The sequence below is a fragment of the Dromiciops gliroides genome, chromosome 6, assembly GCF_019393635.1.
Source record: "Dromiciops gliroides isolate mDroGli1 chromosome 6, mDroGli1.pri, whole genome shotgun sequence".
Classification (NCBI taxonomy): Eukaryota; Metazoa; Chordata; class Mammalia; order Microbiotheria; family Microbiotheriidae; genus Dromiciops; species Dromiciops gliroides.
Genome location: NC_057866.1, coordinates 47632183 through 47651549, shown reverse-complemented (window position 1 = coordinate 47651549; position 19367 = coordinate 47632183). Strand labels below are relative to the sequence as shown.

The 19367-nt window shown below is 41.6% G+C and overlaps 1 protein-coding gene across 1 annotated transcript in view; it reads left to right on the top strand.

The window, feature by feature from the left end:
- The first annotated feature begins 2632 nt into the window (after nt 1-2632).
- Nucleotides 2633-19367, top strand: part of ANO5 (anoctamin 5) — a 157074-nt gene continuing 140339 nt past the window's right edge. Inside the window, exon 1 of the mRNA XM_043970893.1 lies at nt 2633-2868. Within this exon, the coding sequence (XP_043826828.1) occupies nt 2811-2868 (58 nt within the window). The 5' untranslated portion in view covers nt 2633-2810. The remainder of the gene's footprint in view (nt 2869-19367) is intronic.

Below are 19367 nucleotides of genomic sequence, written 5' to 3'. Positions count from 1 at the left end.
GAGGCAGGCAGACTAGAAATCAGATGTTCTTAACTTGGAGGCTGTAGACTTAGTTCTTAAAAATAAATTCTGATAACTATATTTCACTATCATTTGTTTTTCTGTAATCTTGTATATTTGATTTTATGTAAACATATTATTCTGAGAAGGTGTACATGGGCTTCATCAGATTGCCAAAGAGGTCCATGCTATTTTTTTTTTAATAATAAAGTACATGCTCTCCGAAATTTCTCTTCAGTCTGAACTATTAACTAGCTGGGCTCTTCTAGTGTAGCTTAGTTTTAAAGAGATCGTGAAATGTATCTATTGAATCAATTAAGTCAAGTGTCAGACAAAACGTAGCCCTCCAATTCAATATTACCACTTGAAGATATACTTTAAAGTAACCATTTTAGCTAAAAGGCAACAACACCAGGATTTTTAGTATCAACCACTAACTCCTAGGTCTTACAAGGCCCCGCCTGATCTAATACAAAGCTTCTTAAATTGTGGGTCACCACCTCATATGGGGTCATGTAATTGAATGTGTGTGGGGAGGTCTCAAAAAAATTGGCAACAGGGGACAGCTACGTGGCACAGTGGATAAAGCCCTGGATTCAGGAGGACCTGAATTCAAATGCAGCCTCAGACACTTGACACTTACTAGCTATGTGACCCTTGGCAAATCACTTAACTCTCATTGCCCCACCAAAAAAAAAAAATGGCAACAGTAAAAGGTTATGCATATGTATTTTATATACCTATAAACTGGGGGTCAGGTAAAATTTTCTCCTGTGAAAAGGGGTCATGAGTGGAAAAAGTTTAAGAAGCTCTGGAGCTCTGGTCTAATAGAACTATAGATTCACAATCAGAGGACCTGGGTTCAGATTTTAGTTTTACTAGTACTATCCCATAAGACTGTGGCAAAGTCATTTAACATCTGTGATGTTTAAAATCTAATGTGTAGTAGCCTTTTTTCTGTCTCCAGTGTATGGGGGAAACTAGCTAGGGTTTACTTATAAGTTAGAAGCCTTAGCATCAGTTTTTGGCATTAAGTATTTATTAAAGAGTAAAGAGAGAACACCTGGGTTAGAAAATCAAGAAAAAGTCTATCTCTCCTATAGGAGATAAAGGTTCAAACTGACCTCCTTCTTTTCCCCAGTCCTCCACCACCAGGATGTTGGGAACTGAACTGAGAGAGGAAACAGCCCTTCCTCTTCCTGTCTCCCTCCCCCAGAAGAGACCATCCTTCAAGCTGATTGGTCAGCATCACCCAAATCCCTTGGTTCACTGGACTTGAGGGTAGTCTCATTGTTGGAGTTCAAAGTCCTTAGCTTCTGACAATACCCTATTGATCTCTGGGTATGGTTTCCATTTACTTAACTTTAAGTAGGTTAATCAGCAAAGTCAATCACTTCCAGTCAGTCTAACTTAATTCAAGCAGTCTAGATTAATTTCCTTTGGTTGGGGCCTTTGGGCATTGACAAAAAGCCCATTATATTTTACACATCTAAGACTTAGGTTCCTCATTTGTAAAATGAGGTTGTAATAGATAATCCCATTGGTCCTTTCCTGTTTTGATTCTATGCTGGAAAAAAAAAAAGAATGGGGATGGGTGGGGAGGGAGAGGGAGAGTAGCTGAATAAGGTAGGCGGCAGGAGAGATGCGCATGTCTGTGGATAGACTCCATTACCCCTGGGTGGTCACTAACCCCAGGGCTACTGGTGACCTACTGGCTAACTCAAGTTCATACTCTTTGGGCAAGTCAACTTAAACGCTTTCTCCCTGATGTTATCTGTTTAATGGGAATTGATAGCATCTAACTCCCAGGGTATTTGTTAGGGTAAAATGAGATAGTATTTGTAAAGAGCTTTGTAAATCTTAAAGCACCATATAAATGCTAGCTTTATTATTACATCCTTGCATTGCTCACTGATAGCTTTTAATAAATCATCGGAATGTAGATCTTGAATTGGAAGGGAGACCATTTAGCACCATCCTCTTATTTTACAAATAGGGAAGCTGAGATACAGGGAGGCAACACACAGGGAGGCCAGGTAAGTTCACTTCTACTATATGGCCAAGAAAAAAACCGGGTAAGCTTCTCCTTGAGTCGGGAAGACCAGAGTCAAAATCGACCTCAGAAACCAGTTTTGTGACCCTGGGCAAGTCGCTTAAACTGTCTGCCTCGGTTTCCTAACCTAATTCCCAGAGTTGTTGGGAGCTTCGAATGAGATATTTTTTAAAGCGCTTAGCCTAGTGCCTGGTATATACTAGGTGCAACATAAATGCTATTAAAAACAAAACAAAACAAAAAACCCTCCCCTGGATGAATCCAAAACACAGTTCATCCCCCAACAAGGCAAAGAGGGATGCTACTGCCGCTGCCGCTGCTGCTGCTGCTATCTCCTTTTTCGGATCTTTACAAGCAGCCCACAGCTGAGCGCAATCCGTCACTCTATACCGGGAGCTTCTCTCCACGCCCACTCCCCTCCCTCCCGAGAGCAGTATGCGGTCGGGCAGCCCTTTAAGGGGCGGGCTTTTCTTCCCCTACACAAAGTAACTTGATTGGAGTGAGCCTACCTCGGACTTGTCGCGGCCTGGGTGGGAAGGAGGGAGGGAGGGAAGGAAGGAGGGGATCCCCAGAGCCGAATAAAGGCGGAGGAGGGAGGAGAGGAAGGGAGGAGGAGACCAGCGGGAGGGAGGAGGCGGTCCCCTCCTCCAGCTCGGATCCCCGGCTCTGGCTTGGCTGGGCTCAGAAACTTTCCAGTGCGTTTGCTGGGGCTACCGCTACAGCCGCCGGGCGGGCCCCAAGGCGGCCCGGCGGAGCCATGAACCGGCTGGCTAAGCGCGGGAGCGAGACGCTCATCGAGATGGTGGCCACCGATGGTAGGTTCCTCCCTCCCTCCCCGGGGAAGCGGGACGGCGGGTAGGATAGGGGCTAGGGTGGGGTCCCAGGCCGGCCCGTGGATCGGTGGAAGACGATCGGGCGGGCTGGTTGCCTATCTGTCTGTTCTCCCAGCCCCGAGCTTAGCTCCACGGAGGCGCAGGGACCTCGGTGGAGGGGCGAGCATCCGGCGGCCCCGGGCCTGGCTACCACTGTTCCTTTTCGCTGCCACTCGAACTGAGCCCCGGGTACCCCCTCTCTCGGCTGCGGCTCCCGCAGCTGCTGCCCGGGCCCCACGTGGGGCCGCTCTGGGCCTGGACAGGGGAAGGCAGTAGGGACTGGAGCTAAGCGCACGCTCGGGTCGGGCCCGGTTCGCCCTGAGCGAGGACTGGGGCTGAGCCAAGTCCATTGGATTCCAGGAACGCGTCCTCCTGAGCTCCTCTTTGGTCAGGGAGACGGGCAGCGGCACCCTCTCTGTGCCCCAGCCTGAGCCCCCCAGGAATGCTCAGAAGGAGGCGTTTGTGCCCCTCTCTCCACGCGCCCGACCCTGACCTAAAACTGGGGGCAGCCTCGCCGCCAGCCTTGCCTCCCTGCGGTCTTGGGGCAGCCTCTAAGGGAGGAAGCCCTCCTTCCTACCACTGATGGGGGTGGAGGGCGGGGTGGGGCGCGGAGGCCTCCCCCTTCGAGCAGCGCTGAGTAATGGAGACAGCAGGCGGCCGGATGGGCGGGGATGAAGGCAGGGACGAGGGAGCTGAGCCCCGCTGTGAGGGGTGGGAGACCTAGCTCTGTGTACCTGTGCCATGCTGGGAGAGTCAGCGGAACAGCAGTATGGTGGGGCAAAATCTGAACACGGGGGCACCACTAACCTTTTCCGGGAGGTGGCTGTTGTAAAACATGCTGCTTCAGGAAAGGATGTGACCCTGATGTTGGCTCCAGGAGATGCCCGCAAGAAGCCTTTGGTCAGGAGGAGGTGAGAGCACAGGGAGTGGACCACCTCCATTGTATTGCTCCCTTCCCCTCTCCCTTAAGAATGGGAGTGAGGGAGTCCTGGTTGTCACACCGGTGTGGGACATGTGGATTGTTTGTCTGCTGAACCGTAAACAAAACATGTCCTATAAAAAGAATGGTACCCCCCCCCCCCACCCAACACACACACCCTCAGTCTTACCTGGTCAGGTTCACTGTGTATGTCCTAACTTCTACTCTTTGGCAGGTTTTGACTTTGCTCTTTAATCCTTCATGAACATATTGGGTCCTTTTAGGGCCTTTCTGCTATCCTGTTTTCTGTTGCCCTACTGTACATGTTTTCCAAAAAAGAAGTGATTTAGTGGAGAGAGGTGATTTACAAGTTTGGGATGAAATCTTCAGGACCATAGTGTCCTCCCTGTCGAACCTCACTGCATGCTTTGCTTGATCTTGGAATGTTTTCAGAAGCTTTAAGAGAAGGCCTGGTAACTCTCTCAGAATTGGAAGGGGCCTGGGAAGCCATGTAGTCAAGGAATGGTGGGAAGAAAGCAGGCTCTCAAGTTGGAGGATATATGGCTTCGGTTCCCAGTATGGCAACACCAGACAAGTCACTTAACACCCATGGACCTCAAGGCTTCTAAAGTCCCTTCCAGCTTTAGATTCCATTCTCTGTAGCTGCATAGAAATCCCCTTTAACAATAGCTGTGGCAAAGGAGCTCAGATGTTTGCAAAATGCCTTACAGAACATCCTTTCATTTTGCAACATACCCCTTCCCCCTCAAAAAAAAATCATCTGGCCTTCACTTGATGACCTTTTACTGAGGAAAATGTACCTGTCAAAAAAGTCTCTTCCAGAGTTAGGGAGGTTTTCCTTACATCAAGTCCAAATCTCATCAGTATCCTCTGACTTTCTGATTGAATCTTTGAACCAGAAGACAGAGCCATGAACTCCCAAAACCTCTAAATGAGGACGGGGCCTGGCATAGTCCTCTCCCCATTTCCTACCAGCTGTGTTACTTTTGGACTTACTGGGACTTTTCCATCATCCCCCAGAGCTGAGGCTGGATTTGATTTCAGGTCCTCCTGACTCTAGGACCAATGCTCTAACCACTGTACCACCTAGCCTACCTCCCACCCCCCATTAAATTCTAAGATCCTTGAGGGAAGGGACTGTCTTTATTTGTATTTCTATCCCTAGATCTTGTCATATAGTAATTGCTTAATAAATGTTTGACTGACTAGCCCACAAATCTTCTTCCCCACGAGTTCTTCCCATTTCCCTTAGTTCTGCTCTTTGGGACTAAGCAACAAGCCCAGTTTCCTCTTCCTCATTATACAACATCTCTGCCAGCCCTTCAGATACTTGGAGTCTGCCATCTTCTCAACCCTGGAGACCTCTTCTCCAGGATAAATTTGTTCAATTCCTTCAATGGATGCTATTACACACACATACATACAGATACACACATGTATCTGCATGTATATATGTAAATACCATCTGTAAGACACATGTCTACATGTATGGGTAGGTATACACCTGTGTGTGTGTGTGTAAATGAACTCTAGTACTCTTACTATCCTGGTCACTCTGCTATATTAGCTTTGACTTTTGAAAATGGGATGGTCAGAACTGAACACAATACTCCAGATAGGATCCCAAGAGGTCAGAGTGCAGGGTCTGGTTTGTTTCTGTTCAGAACACAGGGACAAAGCAGTCCCTCAAACAGGATAGAGTAGTGTTTCTTCCACTTACTAAAAACCTGATGAGTTAAGGAATATAATGCTGCCAAAGGTTTCCATAAGAATAATAGTTATAATAGAATATTGGGCGTAAAGGAAAGGGGAAAAAAAAAAACACTGCCAGTAATGAGAAATTTAAATGATAGCATTGAATCCCGAGTTTTTGGCTCTTCCTAATAAATCGTAATTGTTTAAATAAACCAATTGGCTAGCCATGTGGGTGCACTGATCAGTAGGGTAGGGGTCCAGCGCTTTGTAGAAGAATAATGAGGAAGTATGCCAACTTAGGAATCAGTTCCTGAGACATTTTTTCCTGATAGAGAAACTGGCTCTCTTCTGTTGAGTATTAAATTTCTCTACTTTGGTTTCAATGGTCCCAAGGTCTGACTAACCAGATCAGGTTGATGTGTCTTTTTTCTGTAATTCAGTCTAATCAATTTATCTGAAGAGATACTAAGAGCTACAAGCTCTAGGGCTCATCCTGTCTAGTCTCTGGCCTTTTGTGTATAATGGACAGTTAATTCCTTGAGATTGGGGGGGGGGGGGGAGATGGGAAAGGGAACAAGTATTTATTAAGAACTTGCTCTACACCAGGAATTGTGCTAAGCACTTTTGAAATATTAACTTATTTTCGATCCTCAGAACAACCCCATGATGTGCATCCTATTATTTCCCCCATTTTATAGTTGGGGAAACTGATAGAGGTTAAGGGATTTGTATAGGGCCATATACCTGGGAAGTGTCTTAAGCTGGATTTGAACTTCGGTCTTCCTGACTACAGGGCCAGTACTCTATCTACTGCACCACATAGATGGGTATATCTTTAGTACCCATTTGTTGGGCTCTTCTCCATTTTTAAAGTATCATTTTTGATCTAGGTCTGGTTTTCCTTTTTAGGACTAATACATAATAAGATTGGGTCCTGTACTTTTATCTTCAGTTTTTAACTCTGTAAATTGAAATCAGCCTTTCTCAGAAAACTTTCTAAAAACTCTGCTGTGATGGTTTCTTCACACCTGTTTCTTGCCCATGGTCATCTAGACTTGTGCTGATGGTGCTATCAGCATTCGTTGTTGTGCCTGAATTTCTGCTGCTATTTGGAGTGGAGTGAAAAAGAGTAGATGAGTTGAACAGTGAACCTCAAGGCCTGATTAATCTGATATGTTTTAAGGGCAAGAGAAACTGGAAGATCAATGACCTCTGTCCCCACTCTTCCCTCCCTTCTCCTTGTTCAGGGCCACAAACCAAAGGAAGTTGTGGGGAGGGGGCAGGAAAAAAAGGAGTAAAAGAAAAAAAAAACAGTTGTGGTTAATGAACAGGCATACTATAACCACACCAAGAATTGCATTATATAATTTGAGTTGAAGTCTTCAGAGAATGTCACAGAGGCATAGAATCTTAGATGGGTAAGAAACCTCAGAGGCCCATTTAGTACTATGGTTAGTTGTACAAGATTCACTTCTACATCTCTCACAAGGGGCTACCCATTCTTTGCTCGAAGACCTTAGATGAAATGAACTTGTTATGTCCTATGGGCATCCATTCACTCTGGGATAGTGCTATTCATCAGTCAGGGCTTTTTTTTTTCCCCCTCCCTAACATCAAATCTAAATTCTCCTCCTTGCTTCTAGTTTTGTCCTATTAACACAACACAACATTCATGTAGCTGGTCTGAAATATTATAAGAGGCAATATGGTACAATGAAAAGAGAGCTACATTGGGAATCAGAGGATCTGGTTCAAATTCTGGGTCTGTTATCACTAGCTATATAATCTTTGGGCAACTCACTACCTTATTGCTTGCTGCACTGGGATCTTTGTTTTTGAGTACCTAAATTTTTTCTGCCAATTCTACAGTGTGTGTGTGTGTGGGGGGGGGGCAGGGAATATAAAGTTTTTGTTAATTGGGGCAATGTCACCATCAATTAGATCATGTTTGATGACTTCCAAAAAATGGTTTGCCCCTTACTGCCTTGGGATAGATGAAATGGTTGACCTTTTATTTCCTTGAATTGGAGGAAATGATTGGCCTTTTAACTTTCCTGGTCTGTAGAGTGGTGATTAGAAAAGAAAAAAGAAAGTCTTACTCAGGCCTAGAGGTCTCCTAATTATCCTGGAGGAAGTTCTAAGAGAAGCCAGCCACAGCAAGAAACTGACTCAGAGCTGTTGACTTAAAATCTGGTCAACACTGATAGCCTGTCCTGGTCTCATAGCTACAATGACTGAATCCTGGTGTATGATCTTGTTTCATGATGATGACCTAGGAGAAGAAATTGGATGCTGTTTATCTTATATCATTATTTTTTTTAAAGGGTTTCAGTCCAACCATTCTGGAGAGCAATTTGTAACTATGCCCAAAGTACTATAGAACTGTGCATACCCTTTTGATCCAGAAATACCACTGTTAGGTTTATATCCCAAAGACATCCCCAAGAAGAGAAAAAGACCTATTTGTACAAATCATAGCAGCTCTTCTTGTGGTGGCTAAGAATTGGAAATCAAAAAGATGCCCCCAGAATGGGGAATGGCTAAACAAGCTGTGGTATATGATGGTGATGGAATATTACTGTGCTATAAGAAATGACAAGCAGGATGATTTCAGAAAGGCCTGGAAAGACTTGTATGAACTGATGTATATTGAAGTGAGCAGAACCAAGAGAACATTGTGCACAGAGACAGCAATATTGTTTGATGAAGAACTGTGAATGACTTAACTATGTTCAACAAAACAGTGATCCAAGAAAATACTAAAGGACTTATGATGAAACATACTATCCACCTCCAGAGAAAGAACTGATTTTCTTTTATTCAAGTTTTCTTGTACAAAATGACTAATATGGTAATGTTTTACATAATTGTACATGTATAACCCATATCTGATTGCTCACAGCCTCAGGGGAGAGAGGGATAAAATTTGCAACTTAAAACCATAAATAAATAAAAAAGTTTATTATTTAAAAAATTTTTTGTATATGTGTGTGTGTGTGTGAGGCAGTTGGGTTTAAGTGACTTGCCCAGGGTCCCACAGCTAGTAAGTGTCGAGTGTCTGAGGCTGGATTTGAACTCAGGTCTTCCTGAATCCAGGGCCAGTGCTTTATCCACTGCGCCACCTAACTGCCCCCGTTTATTATTTGTTTAAAGAGTCTCAGAACTGAGAGCATCAAGAACAACTTGTATTTTAAGATGGAAGATCTAGAGCCAGAAGAGGCCCCAGCAGCCATCTTTTCCTGTTAGAGAGCAAGCATTTATTCATTGCATACTATGCTTGACACTGGGGATACAAAGAGAAAAAGAACAATTTCCTGCTCTCAATGGATTAATTGCAGAATAAATGCACAACAAATATGATAAAAATGCAAAGTACTTAGGGAAGAAGAGGGAAAAGTTGTGCTTGAATTGAGACTTGAAGGAATCCAGGCATTCTGTGGTGCAGAGCTGAGGAGGAGGAGGAGTGTGCCCTAGGCATAGGGTATGGCCTGTACAAAGGCACAGAGATGGGAAATGGGCATCTCTGGGTGAGAAACAGAGGACGATTTGTCCGGATCTACTATAGGAATGGGGGTAGTGTACAATAAAGTTGGAAAAATTGGTTTGGGCTAGTTTGAGGATGGTTTAAATGCCTGTATTTTTTTTTTTTTGTGAGGCAATTGGGGTTAAGTGACTTGCCCAGGGTCACACAGCTAGTAAGTGTTTTTGGTTTTTGTTGTTTGTTTGTGGCAGGGCAATGAGGGTTAAGTGACTTGCCCAGGGTTACACAGCTAGTAAGTGTTAAGTGTCTGAGGCCGGATTTGAACTCAGGTCCTCCTGAATCCAGGGCCAGTGCTTTATCCACTGCACCACCTAGCTGCCCTAGAAATGCTTGTATTTTATACTTAAAGCAGGGAACCATTGGTATTTGTCATGGAAGGAAGTTATATAATCAGAATTGTCCTGGGGCAGCTGATTAAGCACCGGCCCTGGATTCAGAAGTACCTGAGTTCAAATGAGGCCTCAGATACTTGACACTAGCTGTGGGACCCTGGGCAAGTCACTTAACCCTCATTGCCCCACCAAAAAAAAGAGAATTGTCCTATAGGAAAATTACTTTGCCAGTTTCTTGGAGAATAGATTAGAGTAAGGAAAGGCTTGAGAGAGAGAGACCAAGTTGGAGGATATTGCAGTAGTACAGGAAAGAGGTGATGAAGGCCTAATGAGAAGGGGAAAGATGTAAGAGGAGTTGTGAAGGAAGGAATGGTGAGATTGTGCAGCTGTTTGGAAACACTGGGTGAAGGAGAATAAGGAACTGAGGAGTACCAATCTTAGACACCAGAAGGATGGTGGTTTCTCCTCAACAGAAATAGGGAACCTTGGATGAGGGATACGTTTGTGGACAAAAAGATGAGTTGTTTTGGCCACATTGAATTTAAGAAGTCTATGGCTCATCCAGTTTGAAATGGCCTAATGGCCATTGGTGATTTGGATCTGGAGGACAGGAAAGAAAGCCAGACTTGTAAGTTTCTGGGTGCAAAGAGATGATAATTAAACTTGTGGCTAGTGATGTCAAGTGATCAGGTACAGAGAGAGAAAAGAAGAGAGTGTCCCAGACAGAGCCTTGGGGTGTACCTAAGGTCGATGCTGTAAGAAAGCATGAATAGGAATAATGAAACAGCAAAAGAGGCAGAGGAGCAGATCAGATATGTAGAACAACTAGGAGAGAGTATTATGAGGTCATTTGGTTCAGCCTCCTCAGTTTACAAAGGAGGAAACCAAGGCACAAGAATGAAGTGATGTGTGTAAGGATATACAGGTAGTAAATTGTTAGGCCAAGATTTAAACCCAAATCCTCTTGTCTCTAAAACCAAGGTGCTTTTTCATTCAACTTGTCTAAGGTCACACAGGTGGAGCCTAACCCAGGTCCTCTGACACCTAGTCCTGTGTACTTTCTACTTCTCTGTGTAAGTCCTAGATCTTCCATTAGAACTCCCATGGAACCTTGAAGAAGCTGCTTCTCATCTATGGACCTCAGTTTCCCCTATATATTGTTAATATGTTTAGGTATTTAAGGCTTTATTTCTCTGGAAAGTTTGCACAAGCAGAAATTTCTTCTCCCCGCCTTCCAAAAACCTAAGATAAAATATACCCACCACATAGTAAATTCTAAATTTCTTCCCAGTTTCAGATTTCTGCTACTTAAAATGGGAAGTAAGATGGTATACTGAGCCCCAAAATGATTTTGTTGAGGTGGATTACTCTCTACCTACCAACCACTACTTTGTAGAAAACTAGTGTGTCATAGAATAGAGATGTAATGATTGGAATGATGCCACCTGCTGGAGACTTACTGTAGAAAATCTCCGCCATGAGGTGAAGGTCTCTGAGGGCAAGACCATGCATCTTTTTTTTTTTTTTTTTTGGTGTCAGGAAGTGACGTTTGCTTGTAGGAGGAAGAAGGGGGAGGCTGGCACACTGACTCTTTCGTGTGGACTCTGGTGGAGAGCGGAGCTAGGAATGCTCTCTCCCTTTAATAGATAGGTGAATCTAGGCCTTTCTCTTTCTCTCCACCAAATTCTTACTCTCCTTAATAAATGCTTAAAAGTCTATCTCTTGCTAAAGCTTATAATTTATTGGCTACCACTCATTAGACAGTAAAGCTAGAATTTTAGCCTTTACAGAGAGATGGAAGGGACCTTTTAGTCCATCCTTCTTATTTATAATTTGGGAAACTGAGTCCAGAGATGTGACTCATTTAAGTGCACACAGGGAGTTTTAGTGACAGACTCAGGATTTGATCTTCTGAAAGAGGTCTGTATTTGGAGTCAGAGGATTTGAGTTCAAATCTTGTCATTGCTCCCTACTCTCACTGAACTAGATCAGTAGTTCGCAAAGTATAGACCCCAAGGCATCCATGAGACCAAAACTTTTTTCATGATAAGACATTTGCTTATTAAAATGCCCCTCTCTTTTCCTGCTGCATATTATTATGTGGCTGGATTTTCTCCATGTACTCTTAACCAAAACAACATTGCAGCAGATCATATGCAGAAGCAGATATAAGAATCTGGCTGTCTTTTATTAAGATGACATTAAAAAAAATTTGCAAAAAACAATGTAAAACAATGCTACTCTTTTCACTATTTTTTGTTATTCTGAAAATAGTTATTTCTCATTAAATATTATTTTAAACATGTAATGGGTTTATTATTTTTTAATGAATTAAATAATTTTAAATGATTAATTTTAATTTCTAACATGGTAAATATTGATAGATGTAACCCACATAAGCAAAAGCTCTTTGTAGTTTTCAATATATATATTTTTTGGCGGGACAATGAAAGTTAATTGCCCAGGGTCACATAGCTAATAAGTATCAAGTATCTGAGGCTGGATTTGAACTCAGGTCCTCCTGAATCTAGGGCTGGTGCTTTATCTACTACACCACCTAGCTGCCCCAGTTTTCAATATTTTTTAATCATGGAAAGAGACCTCTCAAAAGTTTGAGAATTTTTGCACTAGTTGTCTAAGGTTCCCTCTAAAGCTGAAATTTTAGAACTCTCATTAACTTATATTCACCAGACTGCTTTCAGAATTCTTTCACCTACATTCTCATTTAGTTGTGGTAGGCATTACTCTACTCAAATGAAGGGTAAGAAAGTTGGGACTCTGAGGAATTAGGAAATGTATGTTGCCAATTGAATTGTAGTATGCCTGAACTGAAAAGAACCTTAGAACTCACATTTGGATGTAGCTTTAAAGGGCTTTCCTCACAATAACTTTGTTTTTACAGTGGGGTTCATGAGATTATGTCATTTGCCCAGTATCATACTACTAGTAAGTATCAGAACTATGCTTTGAATGCAGGGCTTTTGACTCTGTCTAGCAACAGACCAAGCTTCAGAATATACATACCTAATTTAACCTCATTGTTTAAAAATGAGGAAACTCATTGGGGACTGGCTGAACAAGTGGGATATGATTGTGATGGAATACTACTGTGCTATAAAAAATGATAGGCTCAATGATCTTAGAAAAAGATGGAAAGACGGATGAAATGATGAAAAACAAAATCAGCACAATCAAGAGAACATTGTATGTGGTAATAGTCATTTTAATAACAATTGTGAGCAAATGAGTTAGTTTAACTATTAAAAGTAACCAAATTAACTATAAAGGACCTATGAAGAAAGATGCTATCTGCATCCAGAGAAAGAATGGATAAATAGAAGTATTTATAGAATAAATTTATACATATATGTATATATAAACACATACGTATACACATGCACACATATACATTTACATATATGCAGATATATACATTTACATATGTATACACACATACAACACACACTTATTTGTGTCTAATAGTTGTCATTTCTAGGGTGAGGGAGAAGAGAAGAAAAAAAGGGAATAAAAGAAATTTCCATGATAACTTTGTTATATAGTTAAAAGGAATAGTAAGTTGTATGTAATAGATTGTCAGTTTCTTGTGCAGTCATCTTTTTATAATACTATATCATAAAAATGCTTGTTTTATTCCATAAATTAAAAATAATTTTTTAAATGAGGAAACTGAGGCCCACCAAGATTGTGACCTGCCTGAGGTCTGACAGCTAGTTAGTGGCAGATTCAGGAAAGGAACCTGTGCCTCTTGAAGTCCATTTTTTCCCTCCCCCTCCCTAGTCCAGACCTGTAATTTCATCAGTGTGGGAAACATCTTGCTGTGGAAACTCCCCTACTGATACAGTGCTTGTCTGGAATATATCCTCTTAGAGTAATCTGGGGAATGTTAAGTAACTTGCTTACGGTCACCTGCAAATATGTGTCAGAGGTGTATCTTGAACCTAAGTCTTTTTGATTCTAAGTTGGACTGGTAACTCTTGGGCCACACTGCCTCTCTGGTCTCAATCCAGTGAATGTCAGTGTTGGGCTTTTTTTTTCTTCTTTCTCTTGCAATATGTATTACAGCAACATTTTGAAAATTACAAGATGAACATATACTGTATCAAAACAATTTGAAGCTACACAGGCCTCTCTCAAAATTGTTTAGAAAACTCCATCTTTGACACACTGACACATTTACTCCCAAGTGTTTACCAACAGTTCAAATTACTTGTAGGTAATAATGAAATACAACTCTTCAGATGTCAGAGACATATGACTAAGAAGATATGACCAGAATTGTTGCTGGGAAGGATTGTCGTGGGAGGAATGCACCCAAGCTCATTTACAGAATCACAGAAGGAGGGACATGAACACAAGAATCCCCTCTGTGATGCATATCTCAATTTTTAACTTTCATTTAAAAAAATATTGAGTTCCAAATTTTCTCCCTTCTACCCCAAGACAGTAAGCACTTTGATATAGATTATTTATGTGCAATCTTTGCATATCTCAGACAAGTCATCAGTCTTCCAACTTCCATAGAGAAATCTGTAGTGAGGGAAGATAGGCCCTAGCCATTTTTAAAACAGTTCTCATTTGTAACGATTGGAATGACGCCACCTGCTGGAGACTTACTGTAGAAGACTTCTGCCCATGAAGGGAAGGTCTTTGAGGGCAAGACCAGGAGTCTTTTCTTTGGCAGCAGGAAGTGACGCCGAGTAGTGGGAGGAGGAAGGAAGAGACTGGTGCTGACTCGGGGGCTTTTTCCTGAGGATGCTGGCGGAGAAGGGAGCTAAAAATGTGCTCTCCCTTTAATAGATAGAAATCTAGGCCTTTCTCTCTCTCTTTACCAAATTCTTATTCTCCTTAATAAATGCTTAAAAGTCTAACTCTTGCTAAAGCTTATAATTTATTGGCGACCACTCATTAGATATTTTAGACAGACTAGCTAGAATTTTAGACCTTAACACATTGGCGGGAAATTTTTCCTCAGATTAATGTTCCATCTCCAGCAGAGGTGTTGGAATCCTCAATAAGACTCCCAAGTGCTCAGGAACCAGATTAAAATGGAATTGGGAAATGTCTAAAAAAATAATAAAAATACTGCACAATACAAACAATGTGAATTTGTGGTGGTTGTTTTTGTTTTTGTAAATCAACATGGTTCTATAGGAACTTGGTTCTGTTGGAATTTGACAGCTTTGCTTTACAGTTTAAAATGAAAGTATCATAAATTTAGAGGTGGAAAGGGGATCATCTTGTTCAAAGCTTCTTAAACTTTGGGTCATGATCCCAGTTAGAGTCAAGTAAGTGAATGTGGGGGTTATGAAAAATTTGGTAATGGTCTTTCTCTCTCTCTCTCTCTCTCTCTCTCTCTCTCTCTCTCTCTCTCTCTCTCTCTCTTTCTCCATCCACTTATACACTATTTTATATATGCAGGGTCATGTAAACTTTTCTGAAGCAAAAAGGGGTAGTGAGTAAAAAATGTTTAAAAAGCTCTGATAAAGTTCAACCCCCTCATTTTACAAATAAAGAAAAGGTTCCCCGGAGGATATAGTGACTCCAGTAAGGTCACTTAGGGAATAAGTAGAAAATTTTGTTAGCAGAAGTCTAAGACTTTTGTTATTAAAATGTAAAAAAAAAAAGTCTTCATATGTAATTGAGGAAAAATAAAATAATGGTTTTTAAAAATGCATAGAACAGAGAAATACAAAAGGGGGAATAAACAGCAATTTTATAACCATGTTAAATTAAATATTATGTATATTTTAAAAAATAATTTTGTTGTTGTTCAGTCATCTCAGACATTTTGTGACCTCATTTGGGGTTTTCTTGGCAGAGATACTGGAGTAGTTTGGCATTTCCTTCTCCATCTCTTTTTACAAATGAAGAAACTGAGGCATACAGGATGAGTGGCACACAGATTAGGGTCACACAGCTAGTAAGTACCCAAGGCTGTATTTGAAGTCCGGTAGATGAGTTTTCTTGACTCCAGGCCCAGTGCTCTATCCATTGCACCACCTAGCTGCCTTTAAGTAGCAAAAGCACAATTCGAATTTGAGTCCTCTGATTCTAAATCCAAATTACTTTATAGGGCCCATAGATTTGCCCTCCTCCCCTACACCAAGCAGAATAAATCTAATCCATCTTCCGTATGATATAGCTCTTCTCTACCCCTCTCAAAGTCCAGGCTTCACTAGGCTAAATGGTTTCTCCTTTAACTGATTCCCATATGGCCTAAATTTAACCTCCTTTTTGCCTTAGTTTGGAACCTCTCCAGGTTATTGATGGTATTCCTAAAATGTGGTACTGAGACCTGAATACTATAGTGCAGATGGGGTGTGACCAAGGTATGATACCATGGGAGTGTCTCCTCCTTATTCCTGGGAGCCTTGCCTCTCTCAGTGGGATGCAAATTCCTGTTAACATTTTTAACTGCCAACTCACAACTGGCTGACTCACTTTCAACTTAGAGTCCACTAACCACCCCCCCCACCCCCAGGCTCGAGTCATCTGGAATTTGGGTCCTTTTTTTTTTTTAAATACTTTTAGACTGGAAATAGCTTTATTTTTATATGTCAATGATGTGTTTACTAAGCACATTCATAAGGTATGTGGTTTGCCTAATTCAACTCTCTGAAAGGCCCTCATTTCTTAATAATAGTTTGGTGAAATGTTCATGAAAGTGTTTAGCTTTGAATTTCACTCAAATGTGGTCATCCCTTTGCCTTAACAGCAATGGAAGTTCAGTCTGCTTCTGTATTCAAAATACTTTACAAGTTAGTTTGCTTCTTTTTGTCACTGTTGAGTCATTTCCATCATGTCTGACTTTCCATGAGCCCATTTGGAGTTTTCTTGGCAGAGATGCTGGACTGGTTTGCCATTTCCTTCCCCAACTCATTTTATAGATGAGGAAACTGAGGTAAATAGGGTTAATGGACTTGCCCAGGGTTACATGGCTAGTAAGTGTCTGAGGCCAGATTTGAATTTAGGAAGATGAGTCTTTCTGACTCCAGACCCCTGCCTTCTACCTATCCACTTAGCAACCTAGCTACCTATACAGTTTACTTAGTTCTCTGAATGAAATAGATGTTCATCCCTGTGTCTGCCTGTTGATGGCAGAAACTGAGTTCAGCAGAGCAACCAATGATGATGTCTAAAGGGAAGGGAACTTAGAGGTTGGCTCTTCACCCCCTCATCTTATAGATCAGAAAGTTAAAGCCCAAATCAAATAGATCTTAGTATGTGTAAAGGCTAATGTTTTTCTTTTTCTTTTTTGTTTGTTTTTGTGAGGCAGTTGGAGTTAAGTGACTTGCCCAGGGTCACACAGCTAGTAAGTGCCAAGTATCTGAGGCCAGATTTGAACTCGGGTCCTCCTGAATCCAGGACTGGTGCTCTATCCACTGCACCACGTAGCTGCCCCTAATGTTTTTCTAATAGATATAAAAGTCTACAAATTGTGTGATGATAGGAAACTTTGGATTTGCCTTTAGCTTACTTTTAAAAGAGAGTAGAAAGAAGCCTATCATGAGTTCATAGACGGTTATCCATGGAGATTTTTTTAAATGTCAGGCAGGTCTTCCTGAGCCCAAAGGAAGCCTTGATGCCTTTCAGGAGTCATCCTGGAGCCATGAATTTAGAGCTGGAAGGGAAAATAAAAGTCAGCTAGTCTAATATGCTCATTTTCTACATAAGGAAACTGAGAGCCACAGAACTGAATTGATTCACGGTGACTAAATTCCCTTGGATAAATGGCAAGAATAGAATTTGAACCCAATTTATCTGATTCAAATTCATCATCTCTTTCCAGTAGGGTGGTGTCCACTTATGACGTTTTGTCTCTGTGTTTTTGCCCAGATGCCTGCCAACCCCATATTTAGAACGGATCATGTATCAAAACCAGGCTTTTGTCTCACCTCACCTCCACTTCTCAGAGTCCCTAGCTTTCTGCAAGATGTGAGGCAGGTACCACCTCTATCCTATAGGAAGCCTTTCCTAATCCACAGAGAGTTAATGCTCTCTGTATCTTGAAATTGCTTTGTATTATTTTGTTTATTTATTGATTTCTGATGAGGAGGATTGACTGAGGATGATTGATAGATGTAAGTAAGTGGTACTTACTTTGCTGGGCTATTGTGAAGAAAATTCTTTGTCAGATATAAGGTACTAGGGGCGGCTAGGTGGCGCAATGGATAGAGCACTGGCCCTGGAGTCAGGAGTACCTGAGTTCAAATCCGGCCCCAGACACTTAACACTTACTAGCTGTGTGACCCTGGGCAAGTCACTTAACCCCAATTGCCTCACAAAAAAAAAAAAAGATATAAGGTACTATATAAATGTTATCTATTACTGTTATTGCAATAATCAACCTCATGAGAAATCTCTCTTTAAAGGACTATAAAAATGTGTAGTTGACTATAAAAAATGAGTATTATTATGTTTATTTATCTATGGAAATATGTCTCTTTTCCTCACCTCCCTTCCCCCTTGCCCATACGACAAACTTCTGGAGGACATATGCCTAGCACATTTCCTTGAATGTTGTATGCCTTTAATAAATATGTGCTGTATTGAATTGAATTGAGAACTTTTAACAGGCCATTAGTAATACCATAGCATTTTATTTTATTTATTTTTGAGAGGAAATGGGGTTAAGTGACTTGCCCAGGGTCAGACAGCTAGTAAGTGTCAAGTATCTGAGGTCAGATTTGAACTCAGGTCCTCCTGATTCTAGGGCCAATACTCTATCCACTGTGCCATTTAGCTGACCCATACTATAGCATTTTAGAGAACATACAGAGAAAATGTGTGTTCCATATGCAGTATCCAATTAACTCATGTTATGTATTTGTCCTTTTAGATTAAGTTCAATATGGGAAATATTGAGGTGAGAAAGTAGTTAATCAAGTTAGGACATTACACATAGGGGACATTTCTTAATATAGCCTTCTGTTGAAATATAAATGTATAGATGTTTAATGCCAGAAACTTATTCATGTGCCAAGGATAGTGTTTAGTGGTATTGAACACACATGTGGAAGTTCATAGCCTCTGGTGGACAGTGATAAATGTGGGGGCAGTGGTGGGGTGGAGTGGGGAATGACAATTTCTAGACCTTGTGAGGTCCTACATACATTGAGTCCTAGCTCTTGTGTCTGGTGGTGAATCATATTTTGTTTCTTGAATATGTATCAGTTTCATAAAAGGGGACTTGGGTTGACTTCTGAAATATTGAACCAACAAATCAAAACTGAGTCTTTTGAACTTAAGAATTGGCTGCCCAGATACACCCCTTTCCTTTCCTAATTTTAGAAGGTGCCGTGTGGCAAGCTACACCCCCAAACCCATATTCATTTCAGTGGGATTTGCTAGGCTCACTACATTCAGTTCTATTAATAGCTTAGTGCCCACAGATCTGTTACGTCAGCTGGTGCTTTTCACACTGAGATAAAACTACTTGGAAATCACTTCTCACACGATAAAGGATATCAGTCCCTCTTCCTCAAACAAACCGAAACAAAACATTCTGGCTTCTTGTGCTGAATTTGGAGTCAGAGAACCTGAATTCAAATCCCACTCTTTACTTAACGTCTCTGTGAGTTGGGCAAATCATTTTCCTTCTCTAGGCTTCAGTTGCCTCAACCATAAGAAGAGAGAGTTGCACTAGCTTAGTGACTCCCAAGGTCTATTCCAGCTCAGAATCAATTGAAAAAAAATTATGAACCTGGTATTGTCAGACATAGCCCCATCCCCTACCCCTTTATTTATTTATTTATTTATTTTTGTTTGTTGTTTTTGCAGGGCAATGAGGGTTAAGTGACTTGCCCAGGGTCAGACAGCTAGTTAAGTGTCTGAGGCTGGATTTGAACTCAGACCCTCCTGAATCTAAGGCCAGTACTTTTTCCACTGCGCCACCTAGCTGCCCCACCCCACC